The following is a 23,505-nucleotide window of genomic DNA, read 5'->3' as shown; positions in this document are numbered from 1 at the left end:
AATGCATGGGAAGCAACATTTGTTTGTACAGCTGTATGAAGTTTTACTCTGCTTTAAGTATTTCTTTATTTTTCATTGTTAGGATTTAAATATTTGTGGGCTACTTACGTGTTATCCCGTTGATTGAGTTCGGCAGCCTATTGTTGAAGTTCTCTTTACTCTTCTGGTAACAGCAAAGCATCGTTGGAAAGCCAGGAGCCTTGACGCTTGTTTGCATCAGGCCCTGGGTCAGTGTGATGCAGTGTTCCTGAGTGAGTGTTAAAGGAGAGCACATTTAGAGGAGTAGTGGGGGAACCTGGCCTGATGATCAGCAGCACAACCAGGAGGTCTTCCTCCTCCTCAGCATGAATCTGTGTTTTCATGAGTCTTGAATGCCGGGAATCGCTCATTACAGCAGAAGGAGCATCCCAGCTGTGCACCCTCATCTCCTCTCTCTGTGTGTATTACTGGCTAGGACTGGAGCCTCGATTCCAGCAAATGTGCTCTTCAAGTGCAGGGGACAGTTCTCCGAAAAGGGTTAGATCGTGCCACTAGAGCATACAGAATTTTAATAGGGTTCTGCCTAAGTCTGTCAATGGGATAATATGCGAGTACTGAGGGGAGGGGTTATGCCGAGAATGGTCATTTGGGTGCTTGTCTGGCACCCCCTTTGCGCCGGATTTGGGCGCTGCCATAAGGAGTAAAGTTAGCAGCTCTCACTGTATGAGGAAGGAAGACATTAAAGTTAATTAAAGTTAACCCATAGGGGAACATATTTTTTATACTCCCCGAGATTACATAGAGTAGGGAGAGCTGTCTTTTGGCTTCTCCCTGCGCCCAAATTATACGCGGCCTGAACATATGTACTTGGTTATGCTGCCTTGAGCACCAGCAAACTTCCCTGTGACTGGTTATATGTACAATGTCTATAGCAAAAGACAACTTGCTGCTGTGATTACCGGCTCCGCCTCTCCTGTCTATAGGTAGCAGCTGAGATGAACTACAGCAGTTTCTGGGCACAATGAGATCTCCACTGCGACATGTGGCAAGATAAATCACTGATTAATTCATTAAGAACACGGAGAACATTTGATGAATCTGTTTGTTGGTGCCGTCAGTCTGACAGCTTAGAGAAATATAGGACTAAAATAACAAACGCTTAGCATCATTTTTCATTTTCGCAGCTTCTCCGACAACAAACTGCGCAGTAGTTATTTAAAGCTGGGCACACTATAAAACAATCAATTCACCTCAATAGTTCTTGTGTGAAATGGCAAGAAAAGGCAAAGCACTGAATTAGTGCCACAGATTCCTTGCTGATACTGTAAGTCTGCTTAAATGACATATTCAAGCAATGTTGGCACCCTCTCAGTGCCTCCCAGCTGCAAAATAACTCAGAGGGCACCCGATTCAGGTATATGAGCAATCCTTCAACAGATCCGGTAATGATGGAAAATTTATTATAGCTTTTCAGGACATTTGAGGAAGGAATAAAATATGGAGTTGTTATTGGGTACTTTCAGAGACTGTTCGGTATGTAACTCGAAGTAGAAAAAAAAATAGATTTTCTTTTCCCAAAGGTGAGCAATCTAGGTATGCTAGTGGGTATTGTGTATAATACATGCAATACACCCCAAGCAGGTACAAGGGTAGCCTCCGGGTAAGTTTGCTGTCAGTTTATACAATGCTGTATAGCACTGTGGAGCTCTGATTACAGCAGGATGGCAGTATAGTGGGGGTCCGGCCACATCCCACACATCTGAAAGTATGCGTAACTGAAATCTCTCTTCATAATTAGATTTAACAATTCTAGACAATACAACCCTAACCAATCCGGTCAGATTGTCGGGATCGATCTGAACATCGAATTGATTTCATTAATCCGATGGGATTGGTTAGGAGATATTTTCCATTAGTGATCACAAACAATCATTTCCGATCGTTCATACAAAGAATCGTTCATCAACAATCGTTCAGCAAATTGTATCCAGGGATGAGCAGAAACTACGTCAGTGCGAATTTACGCATCGTAGTTCGCATCTACGCCTTGTAGTTCGTAGGTGATGTTTCAAAACTATGCTTATGAATTTACGCGTAGCGAAGTACCGCTACGCGTAGCTTGCACCCACTATGCGTAGTTAACATGTGTATTGCGTAGTGAACTACGAATGCGTTACTTGTGGCTAATTTTCCGCGTGCGATTGTATGCTTACAAATGTACGCATTGGAAAGGGGAATGTACGCATAGAAGAGTTCACGGTATAAGCATTTAAAGAGGAATTCATGTGTAAAATTTTCTGCATGCGGGCATAAGCATCCGCATACACTGTGTAATTGCGTATATTAACGCGTTGTCTATGAAATGCATACGAAGCGAATATTTGATTTCGAAGCCATAGTTTGGCGAAGTGTAACTGCGTAAAACTACGCGTAGTTCCAGTGTAGCGAAGTTGGCTGACTACGACCATCCCTGATTGTATCATTAGCGGCCACTTTAAAGTACATCTGTAACAAAAAAAAACATTTCCTATGGCAGATTTGTGGAGTCGCTGCCCTTCTGGCACTGCCAAGGATACCTGGGGGAAGGATGGAATCTAAGGATCTCCAAACAATTAAGACCTCTGGTGCATGTTGGCTCCTAGTTAAACCTAGTTATATGTGAATTGGAAAAACAATACCTACCAAACCAAGGCTCTACCCAATTACTCTGTATTGCATTTTTATATTGTATTGTAGGAAAACTTTCAATAAATTCGAACTGGAAAAAAATACTTATACTTTCTCTGCTTCTAGGCTACTTTGTTTTTGTTTTGTTTGTTTTTTGCCCCCTATCCAAGTGCAGCACCCCCCCCCCCCACCCACACCAATTCCATGTGCAGCTCTCTCTTTATCCATCACAGCAGTCCCCTCTCTTTCAGCATCTTCTCTTCCATATGTTATCTATTTGCACCCTCCAGTTTCCATTTGCAGGCTTTGTTCCATGTTTAGCAACCCCTTCTTTCCATTGCCAGGCAAAAGGCAGCCCCCCAAGACCTGGGTCTTTGTGGCCTTTCAAAAAAAAGAGCATGATGCATGTGGCATGTAAGAGAGTTTCAGAGGAGGGGTGAAGCCTGAGAGAAATATTGCATATAAGAGTGTGAGGAAGTGACCAGGGGTTGGTCACTTATATCGGGGAAATATAAGGAACTGTGTGGAGGGAACAGGTTGTGAAGGGCTTTAGGAAATAAGTGTTTGGTGTGTGACCTGGATTCTCTTGGTTATTGGTAGCCAGTGTTGCAGAGATTGGCAAAATCATAGGAGATGGAAACATGGTGAATGAAATGAGCATCTGAGTCCAGAAAGCCACAAAGGAGATTGTTCCAGTGCTCAACATGGAATAACGGGGTATGACCAAGGCACGCATGGGCATTATGGTGGCATCTTGTGTGTGGAAGGGTCAGATTCATCTACAGCTGCTACCTAGCCTAGAAGTAGCTCATAGATGATCCTTCCTAATCAGGACTATTAGGTACCCCATCAATCCAGGGATGTCACTACAAATCATGTACCCTGCAGAGAAACTCTGTCACCGATCAAGTAACAAGAGCGCAAGTATAGTCGGCATGGCTCACCCCAACGATAACAAGCGTGACCACAACAATGCTTGGTGGGGAGGGGCAGCCCCTGTAGCAGAAGCAGAGAGGATGAGAAGTTGGGGCCTTCCCACAGGTCTGGGCTCCCCCGATACAGTAGAGACTGCTACCGCCATTCACACCTCTGTATCAGACTACAGTGTTCTCCCCGGGCTCTTTTAGGTGGGTGCTCCACCCGGCTAGTTTTGGAGAGCACCCTGCTATCATTGGCTTATCTACTTCTCTGTTGTAAGCAGAATTGAGCAGAAAAGCACCGGCCTTCCATTCTCTCATCTCGGCCCACCCGGCTATTATTTCATGCCACCCGGCTACTTTTTTTTATGCCACCCAGCTGTAAAAAATTTCTGGGGAGAATACTGGACTATGCCATCAGGACAGCAGCAGAACTATTCCTGTGAGAAATCAGTCAACGCACAAACCATCTAGACTTAAAGTATGAAAAATGTTCCAATGGGAAAATGTTCTTAGTGATTATAAAACACCTATTATACTCCTTGCGTCATTCTCCAATCGGTCATAAATGACAGCTGAGAGCTGATTGATTGCTAAGAGCAGAAAGACCATTTTTCTTTATAACAGCTTTCATACACAAAGCCTCACGTCGTTTCCAAGGAAATTCTATTGACAAATGCCTGTCCATAAATGGGCCCGGTGATAAGAGGCTTGTTAGAGGTCTGTTATGTGCGGCACCACTTGACTTTCCTTGGCCTGAGGTGACACAGAGCTGAGTAGCCCACCTCTCCTTATTACCGTTACCTCAATAGCTAAAAGAATACAAGTACCAGGACCTGACATGACATTGTCATATTTCCTGATGGAAAAAGATAGAAGAATAGAAGCACATAAAGCCCAAAACCAGAAACTGCACATCTAATGAGTAGAAGAAACATACACTAGAAACGTTACTGATGCAGAAGGAATCCTAACACCTAAAAACAATTAAAGCACAATCTCCCCAGACAGCTTATCCACACAGCAATATATCACAAAGTTCAATAAGCTGTCAACATTGCAGAAAATCCTATGTGATCATACAGAAACAATTATCCGGCGCAGCATACATTTAAAGGGAACCTGAGACAGGAAGTGTCTCAGGTTCCATAGTTACCTGGGGCTTCCTTAAAGGGAACTGACCACATTCTCTTTCACTGGAATCTCTCCTGACATAGAAGCTGCCATGTTCCCCCCTCCCCTTCTCACATTACTTATTTACAGAAGTCAGAGATGCTATCTTGACACATTGACACACACCATGGCTTTGAAAACACACTCCTAATTATTCACCCCCTTTGCTGATGAAAGGCATTGTTTACCTCTTGGTAATTAGCTCAATAAAACAATTAGAGGTTCCTGAACTCTCTGCGGATGGGGACGGTCGGTCAGGCCTGCTCAAACAGGCCAATTTAACAACTTTGAATGTAAAATACAAGGTAAAATTAAAGTTTATTTTAATAATGAAACAGATAGTCGGCATGCATTTTTCATGTGTTATAGAAATGTCCTGAGTGAAAAAAAAGGTGCTCAGTTCACTTTAAGCCCCCTTAAGGCCGCTCGTCCCTCGCCGTCTCCTCGGGTGGCTCCGGTCCCTGGTAATTCAGTACTATTGCGCAGGTACACATTGCTCCCATGGATGGGAATGCAAGCCTGGCCGGGCTGTGCATGAGCGATAAAGCACGACTCGGCCAGGCTTTTGGGATGAATTGCTGGGGACCGGAGCCAGAAGTGAAGAAGGCAAGGGATGAGAGACCATCAGGGGGCTTAAAGGGAACTAAGGACCCTTTCTTTCACTGCAATTTATCCTGGCTATAGGAGCCACCATGTTCCCCCTCTCCTTCTCACCATCCTTATCTACATTATTTACAGGACTCATAGATGCTATCTTAACACAATCCCTCTAGATAAGGTCTTTGAAGAGAAGTTATCCTTAAGGTCCGTACACACGCCGGACTGGAGGCAGCGACAGGTCCGTCGTTGCCTCCCGCTGGGTGGGCGTGCCAACGACAGTCCGGCGTGTGTACGCACTGTCGGTGGACTGATACGGCTGTTTCTGAGCGATCCGCCGGGCGGATCGCTCAGAAACAGCCGTATCAGTCCGCCGACAGTGCGTACACACGCCGGACTGTCGTTGGCACGCCCACCCAGCGGGAGGCAACAACGGACCCGTCGTTGCCTCCAGTCCGGCGTGTGTACGGACCTTTATTACCCTCCCCTTCTGTTGATGAAAAGGTATTGTTTACTTTTCCTAACAAGTGCAATAAAACAATTACTTAGCTGCCTGAAAGCTAAAGTAAATATTTAGATAATGATCCCTCTTCCTTCAGCAAAATGAAAACTGTCTAAAGCTGGCCATACACTAGGCCGATTCCCGCCAGATCGACAGCAGATTCGATCACTGGGATCAAATCTGCTGTCACATCGTTCCCGCAACACGCCGAATTTCGATACATTCCGTCCGATCCCGGCGATCGCTCCGTGCGGAAAATTACCGTAGATCGCGCGCAGGTAGGGAGCGCGTCTCTAGCGGCGTTCGAGTACCCGACGACTGACGCAATAGACGCAATAGTCCGCATACATTACCTGCTCCGCCGGCACGATTGCCCCCGGTCACTGCTGCTCCGTCTCCGCGCTGGTCTGGTCTCCGGGTCCGGCATGCTTCACTTCTTCTAGCCCGGCAGGAAGTTTAAACAGTAGAGGGCGCTCTACTGTTTAAACTTCCTGCCGGGCAGGAAGAAGTAAAGCATGCCGGACCTGGAGACCAGAGCGGAGACAGAGCAGTGGTGACCGGGGGCAGTCGCACCGGCGGAGCAGGTAATGTATGCGGGGCGGGGAGCGGCGGCAGCAGCACCACCACCACCACAACAGATTGTGAACGGTTTCATGCTGAAATCGGTTCACAATCTGTTTGCAGTAAAGGTAGCCATACGATCCCTCTCTGATCAGATTCGATCAGAGAGGGATCTATCTGTTGGTCGAAACCGGATGGCAAATCGACCAGTGTATGGCTACCTAAAGGTAGCCATACACTGGTCGATTTGCCATAAGATCGACCAACAGATAGATCAGATTCGATCAGAGAGGGATCGTATGGCTGTCTTTACTGCAAACAGATTGTAAATTGATTTCAGCATGAAACCGATCACAATCTGTGAAGCTGCCGCTGCCGCACCAACCCCCACTCCCGCAGCTATACATTACCTGATCCGGCTGGCGCGACTCCCCCGGTCTCCGCTGTCTTCTGCTCCACGCTGGGCTCCGAGTCCGGCTGGCTTCACTGAACTTTCTGACCGGGGGAAGTTTAAACAGTAGAGGGCGCTCTACTGTTTAAACTTCCTGCCGGGACAGGAAGTTCAGTGAAGCCAGCCGGACCCGGAGCCCAGGGCAGAGAAGAAGACAGTGGAGACCGGGGGAGTCACGCTGGCGGAACAGGTAGTGTATTGCAGCCAGCGTCGGTCGTCGGGCATTCGAACGCCGCTATCAACGCACTTCCGACCCGCCGGCGATCGAGCAAAATCTTCCGCACGGACGGATCGGCGGAAATCAACGGGAACGATTGATTTCGGACGGAAATCGATCATTCTGTCAGCGTCTGCGCAACGATTTCACAGCAGATTCGATCACAGTGATCGAATCTGCTGTATATCGGCGGGAAAATCATTAGGTGTATGGGCCCCTTCATTCAGAAAAAGTCAGGAGAACCATGTTACAACTGCATAAATGAGATTTCAAGTACTGTATATACTGCTATCCACAAGTGGAGGGACAAGAAATAAGACAAACTGAAAACCAGACACATTTTTGTTCTTATTTAAACAGTACATTCTCAGATGCTTTTAACTAATTGCAATGTTCCACAGAGAAAACTGCTTTTACCCTTACCTTTCTTTTGATGTCTGTGAACTGAGAAAACATCAAAGACCAGTAGAAGGACAGCTCGACAATGTAGTAATAATGCAGGTCTGCTGTGAGATGCTGAAAAACAAACAGAAACACAATTAAGCACTACAATGGATAGCAATGATTTAAAAGCGCTCACACATATAGGGAAATAAATGTTAATAAATTGCTAATGCGAAGTCCTTGAAAATCCACATGCAGAACTCCCTCACAATTTCAGTCAACCTGCAAATGCAAAGGGGGCTCTCATCAATCGGTGCAGCGCTCTCAGTCCTAATCACTATTCAGAATGCAACAAAGGTTCAAAATTTATAGAGCAGCGCTATCGTCGGCTCCCTGACTTCCTGTTGTTACAGGAACTCATCAGGGGAGCCCTGATGAGTTGCTAAAGCAACCAATTGCCCGTTCCCTGACTTCCTGTTGCTACGGCAACTCATCAGGGGAGCCCCTGATGAGTTGCCACAGCAACAAAACGTTGGGCGGAGTCTGGCTGTGAGGTTTGAACTGCAAGCACGCTGGACCAGCGTGGCTGAGCCCAACTTTGTTTGTTTTTATTGCAGTAAGTTTGTGGGGCCCCAAGTGGGTAGCTTAGCAGGAATAGCTTGGTCCATTGTAGAGTAGCAGGGGAGGAGAAAACATAAAGAGATCCGGGAGCCCAATCTGGTGCAATATTGTTAATGGATCAGGGTGGATTAAAAAAACAATTGAGATTATACTCACAAAGGTGGGTTGCAGTAGAGGCAACCACTCCTAGTCGCAGGTGGGGAGAAACTGTCCCCGCCCACTCGGCCTTTTGGTTCCTAGATGGTCGCTGCTCCAAAAAAGATTCGTCAGTCGAGGGCCCTCAATCACCCTTAGTACATAAGGGGTATCAACTAAATTTGCAACAGGTAGGAGGTGCCCGGTCTAGGTTTGTGATGATAGTTATATTATCTAAATAATTTCTATGTAAATATCTATGCGATAAAACTCAACAATAGGAAGGTAAAGTCCCTGTTGATGTTTGGCAGGGTATAGACACACGTAGAAGTTCAAAATTAAGAAGGGCCCTTTACCGGCGCCCAGATACTCGGATCCTCTACCCTTGAGGCACTTTTACTGACCTGAGGAAGCAGCTATCGGGGCGTGAAACGCGTTGTCTAGTGCACCAATACAATTGATTTCTTAACTTTGAACTTCTACGTGTGTCTATACCCTGCCAAACATCAACAATGTAGGACGACTTTACCTTCCTATTGTTGAGTTTTATCGCATAGATATTTACATAGAAATTATTTAGATAATATAATTATCATCACAAACCTAGACCGGGCGCCTCCTACCTGTTGCAAATATAGCTTGGTCCATTGCTCCCCTAGCGAGGCTGGTCCGACGGCGGCGGTGGCATATCTCAATACCCACACTACTTTTTGTGTCTTAATGTAATAGCTCACATTTTTAAATAAAAAAAAATAATAAAATAGAAGCCCTGAGGGTATTTTTACGCTAATTGGAGCCTTTTTACTTTGTGAGATGTGCTAGAAGCCTCTCTACAGGACGGCAGATGGAGATTGCCTGAGAGGCTGGGGTGGCCATACACCCCACAAGCGCTAATAGACCGTGGAGGTCTCAGCATTTGGTGAGTCGCTATCCTTGGGGGGAGCACGCTGTGTTGTACATTTCAGAGTTGGTTGACTACTGTCCTTTCTAATCCTAAGACCCCCACCCACCCAGGTGGTGCCTAACCATAAGACCCCCTCAGTGGTGCCTAACCCTAAACCCTCCCCCCCAAACCTAAAACTTAACCATCTCCTCTGCCGCAGAGCCGTAATTTACAGCAAAGAATGTTAATTTGGGCACCCGGAGGCTCCACTGCAAAACTGCAATTAGCGCCAAAGAAGCTAAATCCACGGGCATCGAGGCATGCAGATATGCAAATTGGGGCATTGTATAGCGGCAATGCCGTAATTTTTATATCCACATGTCTTGGCGCCGAAATTTAGACTCTTTGACACATATTGGGGCCATTATAAAATCAGCGATTGGCGGCAAAGAAGGTACATTTGTTTCTATAGAATGGCGCGCACTGAGATATGCACCGTGCACCCAAATTTGTGTTCCTTGCCGCAAATGGCAGCTTTTATAATAGGCACCTACAGTTTGGCCCTCCCTGCAGTCTCTTTTTATGTTAATCTCCCAGCATGCATCTTGCTATATACTATAAAATGCTAGGTACACACCATACAATTTTCTGTTAGAATTTCTATTAGATTTAAGGTGGCCATACACTTATAGATTTGCAGCAGATTCGACCAACAGATAGATTTCTGTCAGATGCCTGTCAAGTCAGAATCTGACAGGAATCTATCTGATGTGTGCCACACACTAGGAACAGATTTCCAACAGATTTCAGAATGAAATCTATTGGAAATCGATCTAAATACATGGACCATTAGATCCAATGCAACTCTATGGGCCATCGATCTGCTGGCAGTAGCAGATCGACCTAGATTTTCCATCCTGTCAGATCGATCGTAATCGGCTGCAAATTGATTTCCAATTGATCGATCAATTTACAATCGATTGATCGATTTGATCAAATCGATCGGTCGATCAACGGCTAAAATTGACTAGTGTGTGGGCCCCTTTACCTGCCAGGTAGATAATTTCCAACATGTTGGAAATTATCTATCTAACCGTCTATCTGCCGAGCAATTAGGCATTGTTCTACTCAGCAGGAGATAACCAGAAGACAATGCACCAGAGATATTGACCAGTCTCTACAAAAAATAATTTAACAGAAAATTGTATGGTGTGTACTAGGCATTAGTCGACATAATTACATCATCAGCATCCCAGCCAGACATTTTTAGCATTTTCTATCGCTATAAAAGGCCGGGGAAATGAGTAAAATCTGGGAAACAACTTTTTCTGTTATCCACTAATGATCTGTGTGTAAATTTCAGTTTGTGTTGAAGTTACGCTTTAAATGCATTATTACGTTTTTATCTATTGCCATAATATTATATTAGTAACTGTAATTCCTAGAGTGAATTCTGCAGAATTTTTGTGAAGGGGGCCGTGCCCTGGGCACACAGTCTATAAAGTCTGTTTTATTTCTTCCTGTAAGCTGCTGAAGCCCGATAAGATCAGCATTGTGCAGCTCACAGTAGATTTCTGAATTGGGATGAAGCAGCTGGAGTTCAGAGCATGAAATGGCCTCTGCAAAGATCAGCGCTTCCCAAATATCTTTGTAGTGTTCGGGAACAGATGTGACCCTCCGGGGTTTAGATATTAGAGAAAACCTTCATGTTGTCTGTTCATATTCTTCTCAAACACGGAGCCGGCGTTGGTTTCATAATGTAAGTTTTAGAAGCATGCCGAGTGCTATTGCTATTCAAACACAGGCCCCGCTGGCTGACATTGCCACCACCGACCCCGGCATATTATATCCATGCCGATCACAGAGGGCAAAAGCTGGGAAACATTTATACAGAACTGGGAGGCTTTCACTCATTAAAAAAGTTATTTAAAAAATATATTAAAAGTAGAACCCTCCAGCCAGCAGCAGCAACCCCCTCAAAGCTGGCCAGCCATGTGTCTCTTCATTGCGTCCCCGAACACCTGGAATGCAATGATGTGTCAGCTTGTTACCGTAAATACTCGCATATTAGCCGTTCCATGTATAGGCCGACCACCCAACTTTTGCCACTGATAAAAACATTTCTGTTTTGCATTGCATTTTAGTAAGAGAGCTTTTTGGTCCTTTTTAGCCCCTTACACACTCCTAGTAGTTCTGGCTCACCATGTGCTTGCTGGGCAAACTGTAACTCTGTGTATGTTTTAAATCACACCCAAAACACACTAAAAGGTTTTCCAGGGTAAAAAAACATTTTGAGCATTGGCACCTTAAAAATACCCTGAGCAGTACTTTAAATCAACATTTTCACTTACCTGGGACTTCCTCCAGCCCACCGTAGGCCGCGAGGTCCCCCGGGATCTTCCTGGCTCCTCTGTTACCTGCGACACCCAGGCCGGCTTCTTGGATTTGAATGTTTGGCGGCCGCTCCGCGTCAGCACGGAGGCCGGCGTGACAGTACTGCGCATGCGCAGTTTCTAACTCTGAACTGCGCATGCGCAGTATTGTCATGCCGGCTGCCTTGATGACGCGTAGCGGGCGGTGTGAGGAGGCGGAGCAGCCGCCAAGAATTTAAATCCAGGAAGTGTCGGCCCGACACCTGGCCCTGGTGTCGCCGGTAACGGGGCCACCAGCGGGACCCGCAGAAGAGCCAGGAGGATGCCGGGGGACCTTGCGGCCTACGGTGGGCTGGAGGAAGCCCCAAGTAAATGAAAGTTTTGATTTAAAGTACATCTTACTTTTTGACTCATTGTCATCTTCCTGCAGAATTGCTGATACTTCTCATGAGATTTATGCACAGCATACACCTGTGGTGGATGGGGACTAGTATGGGAACTCACTTAGCACCGCGGTATGCTAATCTGTTCATAGAAAAATTTGAAAGTGATTTGCTGCTTTATTGATAAAATTATTTTTTATGTGTGAATGGAAATGAGGAATTATTCCGCTTTCACAAGGAACTTAACAAGTTTCACCCCCATCAGGCTGAAGAAGAGCCCCTCCACCTCACATATAGCCTTTTTAAACACAACTTTTCATATTGAAAACAATTGCATGCAGACCGCTATATATCGCAAGCCTATGGACAGGCCCACATACAGGAGCAATAGATTCCAAACACTACAAAACAAGCAAGCTGTTATCTTTAGCTAAGCCCTGCTCTAAGCACACATGCAAAAAGAGTGCTGTGGAAATTCGGGTGCTGGAAAGAGCTGATAAAATTACAGATATTCTACTATTGAGCAATGGTAATTTTAATAGTAAAATATTGGTAAATTTTAAGTATACTATACTAACACTAAACCTAACCCTATTCTAGACTCACACGAGCCCTCCCTCTACTGATGCCTAACTCTAACTGACCCTCACCGATGCTTAATCCTAACCCATTGCAGTTTGTGCTTTGTAATCATGTGCCTTCGTAAGGTAGTTGTTCCTACACGGGTCTTGGTCTTTCCACAGCTCAATTTTCTTTGGCAGAGAGTACAGATGGCATTGGTCTCATCTGACTCAGCAGACACACAAAAAAATGTCCACACTGCTGAGCCCTGGGATGATGGCACTTTGGTGATGGCTGGCGATGGAGTGTTAAGTGGGGTGCCAGAATCAGAGCAGGAGGAGGAAGATATGTCATGCGTCCGTGCGCAAGCTAAGGAAGATGAGGTGTACTGTGTTAAATAGTTAACTATGGGGGAGGAAGTGAAAGGTATGCACTGACTTGACTAATATGATGTGCGGTTGCACAGGTGCAGTGAAAAGGTTGCAGTGACTGGTGGTACAACAATGTGCGGTCACACAGGTGCAGTGAAAAGGTGACTGCTGGTACAACAATGTGCGGTTACACAGGTGCAGTGAAAGGTATGCACGGATTGGTACTACACAATACAATGTGCAGCTGTCACACATTCAGGTCCAGTGAAAATGAATGCAGTGACTGCTGGTATATAATACAATGTGCGGTCAGTCACAGGTGCAGTTACAGGTAAGCACGGACTGGTATTACACAATACAATGTGCTACTGTCACACAGACAGGTGCAGTAAAAGGTATGCAGTGACTGCTGGTATATAATACAATGGGCCTGATTCACAAAAGGGTGCTAAGTGTTAGCACGCCTGTGAAAAGGCCCTTAGCACGCCTAAAGGGCTTTAGGTCACGCTAAGCTTCAAGTGCTAAGTTAGCACGCACAAAGTTTAGCGCCGCACGGTGCATGCAGAACGGCGCACCAGGTGTGCCGAACACGGAACACTGGGTGTGCCTATATTGTTGCACTGGGTGCGCCCGAATCACCGCACTGTGCGCACATGTTCTGCGCACAACGCGCAGCGCTAAACTTTGCAAGTGATCAGTAAAAGCTGTAACACTGTAGTTAGCACGCCCAAAGGTTTTGTGAATCGAGCCCAATGTGCGGTCAGTCACAGGTGCAGTTACAGGTATGCACGGACTGGTATTGTGCAGCTGTCACACACAGGTCCAGTGCCAGTGAAAGGTTTACACTGAATGTGCTGGGCCTGGCACAGTATAGCAATTAGCAAGGGCCAGCTGCGACACACAGGGCTGTATAATGCAGTGTCAGTGGCACACACACACTAAAAAAAACACTTCACAAGAACATTAGCTCTGAAAAGAGATCTTTTTGCGGTGCTTTTCAACAACAAATATCAGCTAGGAGCAAGCTACAAGAGCCTAACTAAGCTTTCCCTATCTCTGCAGCAGGTTCCTCTCCCTTCTCTCACTAACAGCAGCAGACAGAGTGAGATCATGGCTGATGCTGCTGCCTTATATAAGGGGGGGGGGGGGGGGGCTCCAGGAGGGAGTGCAGCCTGATTGGCTGCCATATGTCTGCTGACTGTGATGTAGAGGGTCAAAGTTTAGCCCAATGATGTAGTATAGGGGGCGGGTCGAACTCGCATAAAGTTCGCGTTTGATTGCGAACACAAACCAGCGATGTTCGTGCGAACAAGTTCACCGGCGAACTGTTCAGGACAACTCTAGCTAGCTGCTGCACTGATGCCTAACCCTAACCAACCCTCACCAATGCCTAACCCTGACCCGATCCCTTACCAATGCCTAAACCTCACCCCCCCACACACACCGATGCCTAACCATAACCAATCCCCCCATCAATGCCTAAACGATCCCTCCCCCACTACTGCCTAACCCTAACTGACCCCCACATTGATTCCTAACGCCGGAGAGATACGTAGAGAGTGCACTTCCTCTTGTGCAGACTGGCCGCGACTAGCAGAACTAACGGGATCGGATACCAGAGCTGCAAGCAGCGGAGGACGTCGGCGTGGGAGCAAATCCGTGCGCATGGGGCTGGAGGAAGCCCCAGGTATGTATAAAACTTTTTTTTTAATTGGTCTCTGGTACACTTTAAGTAATACCTCAGCCACACCCCTAGTCTTGCCCTCACCTCACCGCTACTCATGTCTCCACCATACCCCTAGTCATGCCTACCATAACGATTTCATAAGTGTAGTTTAATCATTCAAACCATAATGGTTCTTTCTACCCTGGGTGCATTTTCTTGCATATTAACACGTGGAAATAAAAAATATATCAATTTAAAGGTGAGGAATAACGTTTAGAGTGAATTAAACACATTTTTCTGTATTTCCATAAAAATATATACATTAACATAGATCTGTACATTTTTCCTGAAAGAGTGACAAATGAGGAAGAATGAGGGATTTGGAGCCAAAGGGGGACTGTTCCCCTGAAAAAGGGACAGTTGGGATCTGTGATACCAGTAATGTAAATATTTTGCATTATTGATCACAGTCCCATAATAATGTTTTTTTTTAATACACTTTTTGGGGAGTTTTCAAAGATAAAACGAATACAAACTTACAAATTAGTATCCAACATACTGTACATAAAGATAAACAATATATACAAATTCAATGCTGTATAACTATGAGTCACAATGCAGAGGCGAAACATATTGGGCGTAGACTAGACACACGAGGAAGCAACAAACAGCAAGTGGTGAGGAGCAGCGTGTGGGAGATACTGATAGAGCCAGCGGCACATCCTTGTCCGGAGGCAATGGGGAGAGCCCATACTAAATCACTCTAAGCTAATGTTATCCTGGAGAAGCATGTGAGTGTATCTTATATAATAAAAGGTTTTATGCTTTTACGGTATCACGCTACGGAAGCTTTTTGTTGCATTTGAGGCTATCTTGACACGCATAAGAGGCCTGAGAGACTGGGATTCCTGATGAACAGAGGTGTCCCAGTATAAAGCGCTATTGACAAGTCTAACAGTGGTCATCCCTATCTAGCAAGTTTGTTCCCTGAAGGAAGCCCTGATGGTGGTCCTGATATCTCCCATAACAACTGGATCTTAAGAAGTGGAACTCCAGAAGTTGGACTAAGATGTGGAACTAACGCATGTAGACTTTTCTAGAATGACAGCTATGGTATGAACTATTGACCCTTCTATCTCTTTCCTGCTTACAGAAGCCATTTTCTGCTAGAAAAGTTGTTTTATAGTTGGAATTTCTTATCAGTGAGGGTCACACTGTAGTCACTTCCTGTCTGAGTCAGGACTGAGTCAGCCACTTACATACCTGATATTTAACTCTTTCAGGCAGAGAAAGAAAAAGGAACACAGCATAATTATTTGTGTGCTAGGCACTGTATATACCCATGTCTAACTTATCATGTCATATGTCACCTCGGGTATCCTTCAAACAGGAAAAATCTGGAGAAGCTCTTAGATCAGCAATTCTTATGATGAATTTGATCAACTCTCGACCATAGCAAATTTCTTAAAGGTCCCATTCGAGAAGAAGAAAAAAAAACAAGATCTACTTACCTGGGGCTTCCTCCAGCCCCTGGCAGCCTGTCCCTCGCTGCAGCTCCGGTGTCCCGGGGTTCCCTCATTTGCAAATGCAGACCACGCCAGGTCAGCATCTACTGTGCCTGCTGGATCGTGTGGCTGCTTCGCTAGCGCTCCCATGGCCGTGAGCATTCTGTGCATATTGTTTGCAAACTCTGCAGCAAAAAGTTGTATTCATCCATATACATCCAACAGTTAATGATACATAGACATCATATGGCTTACCTGATAAGGGTAGTTGTACCAACATTGTCTGGTATTCCAGAGCCAGGGAGTCTGACAACAAAAACAAAGGGAATACACCTTTGGTCAGTTTGGATCCACATAATATCTGATTCAATTGTTACATTAACAAATTAAGCATTTCTTATAGTCTTTATCTAAAATATATTCCACACCTCAGCATCTTCATCATCTACTAAAATGCTACTGCAACCTCTTTACTTGCCCCCAGCTGCTGCTCCTCTTTTTCAGTTCCTGACTGCCAAGCAAACACAGGGTTAGCCCAAGCTTCTAACGTGTGGCCACCAAAGCTCTCTCCAGTTTGGCTTCTGCATACATTGCTAATTTGGAGACCTGCATAACTCATGTCCCACTGAAGTATGAAGCCTATTTAACTGCTTTTCTCTGCTTCCCCTTGATACCGTAAAGCTAGGTACACACAAGGAGATTTTCTGTTAGAGTTACTGTTAGATCAATTATTTTCAACAGGTTCAATCTTATTTTCCATCAGTTTTCAATAGAAGCAAATCGACAGTTAATCTGACAAAAAAAATCTCATCATGTGTACCTAGCATTCGACTCAACTGGTAGATGTGCATTACACCCTTGAGCCGTACCCTTAGGCTAGGTCCACACTAGGCATAGTTGCAGGATGGACACTGCAGTCCGTGAACCGTGATCAGGGGAAGATCAAGGTAAGTACCACCAGACCACAAACTGATCCCTTTTCATAAAAAGTGCATCAGTTTTGCATCAGGTCCCGTTCAATTTTTTACCCCAAAAAACGGACAGAAAACTTCTCTATCATTAGGAAGGTAGTGGGAGGATTTTTTGGGCCAATAATAAAGTTCAGGCTATCCGTTTTGTCATCAGTATTTGGTGCTATTTTGCCTGTGGAGATGGAGATCTGTTTTCTCATTGCTTTTCACTACCCATCCGTGTATCCATGGTCTGTAAAAATGCAGCAATTCCGGACCTTCCGTTCAGGTTTTAAAAACGGGACCCTGCAAACGCAGGCGGATCCATTTTTTTTTTTTGGGTGAGGACGGCTGCTATTTTTAACATTAGTATCCGGGACTCAGTTTTTCATCATGGCTGAAAAACGCAGCCACGGATACGTTTCCGGACCTAGTGTGGACTAGCTCTTACCCCCTGTTGCATATATTGTGAGGTTGTCTTTTGTATTGTTTTATGAATATCTTTTGTGATCCTCCTTCGTGGGATTCGGTCACGATATTGTCTGTATTCTTTGATGCCTATCAGCACAATACAACTTCTTGTAACTAAAAACAATGATTGATAGGAAATGCGCTCATGTAGAGATAGATTGTTCAGACTGATCTGTTATACTGTTCACTTTGTTATTTTTCCTAGACGAATGAATGTTTATTACATAATTGCATGCGTCTTCGGACAGCTATGCTTGCTTACTACACAACCCTCTTTCCATCTGCTTGTGTCTTCAGAGGGCTGTTATAGTGTGCGCTGCTTTCTGCCACATCACTTACATAACATTCCGATGCTATAGCAACAGCAGCTTAAAAAGTCACACTAAATCCTTGCTGGGAATTTTGAATGGCTAATCAGCCACATATAGTTAGCAAAATGATACAAAGCAAAGAATATATTGCAAGTTATTCCACCTTCAAATGCTTAAAGGAGAATTCCATAATGTTCAAAGTTATTTGTGTGAATAGGTCTCCCACTACTGCCCTTTAACTCGATGTAGGGTTTTCCTCTTCATCTCGAAACCACTCCCCCAAGGTACTCGCTGAAGCCATTTGAGGATCACAGTGGGCTTCTGGCTGGACTGCTGCTGTCTACTGAAGGGCAATCACTGCAGTTGCCTGGTCTTATGACACTGCACAGACCACCATGTATCCTGCACGTATACGCTGTGAATGCACCATTGTGCATCAGGGACAGTGTGAACCTAGCCATAGTCACTTCCTGGTGGCAGGGCCGGCGCTACCATAGAGGCAAGGGGAGCAATTGCCCCAGGGCCCCAGAGCCTGTAGGGGCCCCCAAGGTGTCTCTCCCCAACTTAACTGTTGCTCCCCAGGGCCCCTACGCAGTGTTAGGCAGAGCCAGGGCTCAGGGGTCCTTGGTGGTATCCTGGCTACAACAAAGGGTCTCTACTGCCACTTTTTGGTTGGGGATATCTATTTGGGGGCCCCCAGGTTAATTTTGCCCAGGGGCCCCAATGTTACTAGAACCAGCCCTGCCTGGTGGGGTGTGCATTGTGCACCAATCAACTACACCAGTGGCATAACTACAATTCATGGAGCCCCCCAGCAAAACGTTGATGCTCCCCAATGTTCACAACCCTTCCCTTGTTGCCTCTTGGTGCCCTTCGGCCTGGGGTCCATCTCACAAGTGTTATAAAACAAGTGTGGCCATTATGATCTTCACACTCATAACAAGTGTAGCCACAAAAAAACTCCTGATCTGAAGTATAGTCCCCTTTGTAGGAAGAAGGGAATTTTAGTAGTTGGAGCCCTCATCTCTAGTTACGACCCTGCACTACACCCTTAACTGCTTATTGGAGGGAGGCATGACTGATGCAGCCAGTAGCCCTGCCTTTTCTATTCTCACAATAACGAGAGCATGGCAATGGCAGGACAAGACATGTTGTGGGTGGGGTAGGTAGTAGTGTGGGATTGGCTCACCTTCTAGACTGCGGCATGCAGCTTTGTGGGCGGGAGGGACGGTCCACTTTGCCCCAAAGAGAGAAAGGTCCGCATTTCAGAGCATATATGGTACTAACTAAATAGTATAGACATGTTCCTTATTTTAACCTTTAGACTGCTATCTACTGTATATCCACAAATGTAAGTCGGCCTCATGTATAAGTCGACTCCAATATTTGACCCTCGTAAACTGGAATTTTGTTTTGACTCAAGTATAAGTCTACCCAGCAAAGGTAATGGCTGCACTTGAGGACCAAGAGGTGTTAATGACTGCACTGCATACAGTATTGCAGCCATTAACCCCCTCTGTCCCTTAAGTGCAGCCAATACCTCCTCCAGGCCTCCAAGTATTATTCACGCCCCTTCCTGCAGCCCAGAATTCCCCTCCCCCCACCCCTTTCCTTGTTAACTGTTGTGGCCAGGACTTTAAGATGTGTTTTTTCTTGGCTTTTCCTTTATCAAGAAAGTGTCACTTTCTACAGGGTAAATTGCTGAAAATGGGGATGTCACTAATAGAACACACATTACTCAGTGTTGCCTGTGACTCGTGTATAAGTCGACCCCTATACTTTACTTAGTAAATCAGACCTAAATTTCTAGACTCATAGTCGAGTAGACACTCACCTAAGGATTATTAGGAACCCCTGTTCAATTTCTCATTAATGCAGTTATCTAATCTACCAATCACATGGCATTTGCTTCAAGCATTTAGGGGTGTGGTCCTGGTCAAGACAATCTCCTGAACTCCAAACTCAATGTCAGAATGGGAAAGAAAGGTGATTTAAGCAATGTTTTTCATAATCTGCTCGGTTACTGGGATTTTCACGCACAACCATTTCTAGGGTTTACAAAGAATGGTGTGAAAAGGGAAAAACATCCAGTATGCGGCAGTCCTGTGGGCAAAAATACGTTGTTGATGCTAGAGGTCAGAGGAGACCTAGAGGTCTATTCAAGCTGATAGAAGAGCAACTTTGACTGAAATAACCGCTCGTTACAACTGAGGTATGCAGCAAAGCATTTGTGAAGCCACAACATGCACAACCTTGAGGCGGATGGGCTACAGCAGCGGAAGAGCCCACCGGGTACAACTCATCTCCACTACAAATAGGAAAAAGAGGCTACTACAATTTGCATGAGCTTACCAAAATTTGACAGTTGAAGACTGGAACAATGTTGCCTGGTCTTATGAATTTGGCGTAAACAGAATGAGAACATGGATCCATCATGTCTTGTTACCACTGTGCAGGCTGGTGGTGGTGGTTTAATGGTGTGGGGGATGTTTTCTTGGCACACTTTAGGCCCCGTAGTGCCAATTGGGCATCTTTTAAATGCCACAAGCTACCTGAGCATTGTTTCTCATTCATCATCCCTACTGCAACTTTTCTCCCCAGAAATTTATTACAGCTGGATGGCATGAAAAAGTAGCTGGGTGGGGAGAGATGATACAATGTAGGGCCAGAGCCTCTCTGCATAACTCTGCTTACAGCAGAGAAGAAGGTGAGCAGATGACAGCCGGGTGCTCACCAAAACTAGCCGGGTGGAGCACGTGGCTAAAAGAGCCTGGGGAGAACACTGGGGAGCCTATACTGTACAGGTGTTGGAACAGTGTTCTCCCCAGAAATTTTTTTTCCAGCCGGGTGGCATGAAAAATTAGCTGGGTGGGGTGTGAGGAGGGAATGCAGCCCTGGCACAATTCTGCTTACAGCATAGGATGAGCATGAGGAGGCGAGCCAATGACAGCCGGGTGCTTACTAAAATTAGCTGGGTTCCGCACCTGGCTAAAAGAGCCTGGGGAGAACACTGCTACTGCATAGATTTGCAGTAACATTTGCATATCTCGGCATCAACTTAGAATTATTTGCATATTTCAAGTAAAGTAAAAAGCTGTCACTGAGCCAAACCTTTGTACTATACGCCTTTTTGAAATCCTTGGCAAAAGAATATGGGTAGACAAAAATGCCTGTAGACAAGTGGAAGCAGTTTTGTATTAAAAAGCTTTTAGATGTCCGTGGAATATGGATGCAAAAATGCAGGACACTTACTGTATAGACGTCAGCAGAAGTCTAAGGGCTCGTCTCCACTAGTGCGGCGTGCGACTCGCAGACGCACGCCGCACTGAGCCGGTGGGCAGGATCGCAGGCAAATCCTATGAGCCGTGCCATGCACGGCTATGGGATTCGCAGCCTCCGTGGCGAAATCTGCGGGGTGTTCCGGGCGAATCGCTCCCGCAAGCGATTCCGCCGCGGCGCCGTCATCCCCTATGGCAGAGTTTCCCCGTGCGAATGATGTGCGGGGAAACTCTGCAGAATCGCCGGCGAAACCGTCCTAGTGGAAACGGGCCCTAAGGGTTAATCATCATCATGCCTAAAATTGACCAACCAATCTCTCTTCTGAGATAAAGGCCCGCCCTTTACCCCTCAATGTCAGCCAATAAGTAGGTGGTTTTGGCACATGGCGCTCAGCACAAAACTAGGCTCCACCATAGCAGTTATGTTACACTGCGTGAGACACGTAAGGGTAATTCGGTGTTCCAGCGATTGCCTGACTCAGAATTACATCTTCCTCGGAGTGCATCAACTAAAAGAGGGAATAGTATTTTACGCCGCCGGGGGTTTGGGCAGCAGCAGGGTGAGCCATCATTCGGCTCACCGTACGCCCAGCTCACCAGCGGCGTACATAAACGTACACAAAATACAGACCCACAAGAAAGTCTGCTGCTAGGTTTATTTTTTTCTTTATCTTTTTTAACGTTTCCTTATACAGTGTAGTGATGCCCCATGCAGAATCTTTCCCCTTATCAGTCCTCTTTCTGATCAGTAACTCCCAGATCATTATTTCACATGCGGCAATGTGCACAGCGAGCCTCTGCTCACGCCCGCCACAGTGTTGTTATACTTAACCTTCCACTAGACCTTTCAGCAGATGGAAAGGAAAATTGCACAGCCTCATAATTAGCAGACACCGGCTCTAAATGACTCTATTAGGAATGGAAAAAAAATGAAAATTGTTCTGAGTGTAAAATAGTGGTTTAATTAAATGTGCCCTGGCACCTCTCTCTCTCCATACTTTTATTTTATTCTTCTGTTACTTAAAAGTGTGAAATTATATTTAAAGGGAAACCCTAGTACCCTATTTAAAGGGTAAACAAATCTCTTCCAGCTCAGCTCAACTGAGATTAGGGTTAAGTTTAGTCATAGGAAAATATCAATAATGATTACTGATATTTTAGAATCGGAATCCAGTAGTAGAATATAGTTAATTATAGCGATATTCTAGTAGCGGCAAGCCCCTGCGCCCTTTTTTTCAGGCGGCTTTTTCACGTATGCTTCCACACAGATCTTTGTTTGCAAATAAAAAGTGCCTTTTAGGACAAAGACAATTTGACCCTCTCCTGACCTGTTCCTGACATTTCTCCTGACCTGTTCCTAGGTCATATAACCGTGTTCTCAAAAAGGTTTTTATTTGAAATGACTGCATAAAAAATGTCTGAATATTGGCATGGCTAATGATGAAAAAAATTTAAGAACACACTGCAACCTGAACTGGATAAATGCCCAAATAGATTATCCTAATTGGGAGATATCTATCTTAAAAATAACTTTTAAAGATTGTTTAAAAATCGAATAGACATACGAAAGCGCACTACAAAACCAAAACCTGATCAGACTTATAAACTCACTAGCATGGTACTGAACCCTATAGGGTATATTTGTGAAGGGATAAGCAGGCCTATTGCTAGTACAGCCCACCTGTCACCATGCTAAATAATAAACACACTGATCCTAAAAATAACCCTATATGTTTCACCTCCTTTATGGAGGCTTTGTCAGGGGTACAATAAAGTGCAAGTTTCAGGAGTGTGAATGCATAGAAACAACATGAAAAGTAACTTAAAGAAGTTAATCACATTGGCAGAATTTTTTGCCGCAGATATAGCCACATTTCTGCTAATGTAATTAATTTGTATATGTTGCTTTTCTATGCACTTGCACTCCTCCATTTGCATTGTATTGTACCTTTCCATTGTAATAGGGGGGGTGTAGCAACAGTCAGTGGTGTAGCAATACGGGATGCAGAGGTTGCAAGGGCCCCAGTTTCCTAACGCTAAATACACCTCTCTGACACTGCAGCTGACCTTGGTAGGTTTTGGAGCTCCATATCAATAGAGAACTTGGGGCCCCTTGTAAAACTCAGACTGGGGCCCCAAGCTCCTTAGTTATGCCACTGGCAATAGTCCTGCTTAACCCTTTGCAATAATATACTCTATAGGGTCCTGTACTATGCTAGTAATTTTATAAGTCTAATCACATTTGCATTTTGTAGTCTGCTCATGTATATCCAATTAATTTTCAAACAATCTTTAAAAGTTATATTTAAGATGGCTATCTCCCTATTGGGATAATCTTTTTACGCATTTAAAGTGTACCTAAAGCAAAGAAAAAGCTTCTTTAGGATACAGAGGGGGAAGCCTCTGGGTCCTAAAGAGGCTTTCCCCATCCTCCTCTGGAGTCTTGTTCCAGCAGTAGGACCCCTGAAAGTCTGCTTGTCTGCGCTTGACAGCACTGCGCGTATGCGCACTACCTCCGTCCCGCTTGTCTTTCTTCGGTAATAGCTAGAT

The 23,505-nt window shown here is 45.2% G+C and overlaps 1 protein-coding gene across 2 annotated transcripts in view; it reads right to left on the bottom strand.

Annotated features, from left to right (window-relative positions):
- CERS6 (ceramide synthase 6) overlaps positions 1–23,505 on the bottom strand; it is a 217,669-nt gene that overhangs the window by 41,521 nt on the left and 152,643 nt on the right. For both annotated transcript variants that reach the window (XM_068245595.1, XM_068245594.1), the window contains exons 5-6: positions 16,201–16,251; positions 7,488–7,580 (exon numbers count right to left, since the gene is read on the bottom strand). In XM_068245595.1, coding sequence (XP_068101696.1) covers positions 7,488–7,580; positions 16,201–16,251 — 144 coding nt within the window. The remainder of the gene's footprint in view (positions 1–7,487; positions 7,581–16,200; positions 16,252–23,505) is intronic.

The sequence above is a fragment of the Hyperolius riggenbachi genome, chromosome 7 (genome assembly GCF_040937935.1).
Source record: "Hyperolius riggenbachi isolate aHypRig1 chromosome 7, aHypRig1.pri, whole genome shotgun sequence".
NCBI classification, from domain to species: Eukaryota; Metazoa; Chordata; class Amphibia; order Anura; family Hyperoliidae; genus Hyperolius; species Hyperolius riggenbachi.
The sequence above is the reverse complement of the archived record's forward strand: the minus strand, read 5'-3'. Positions and strand labels throughout refer to the sequence as shown.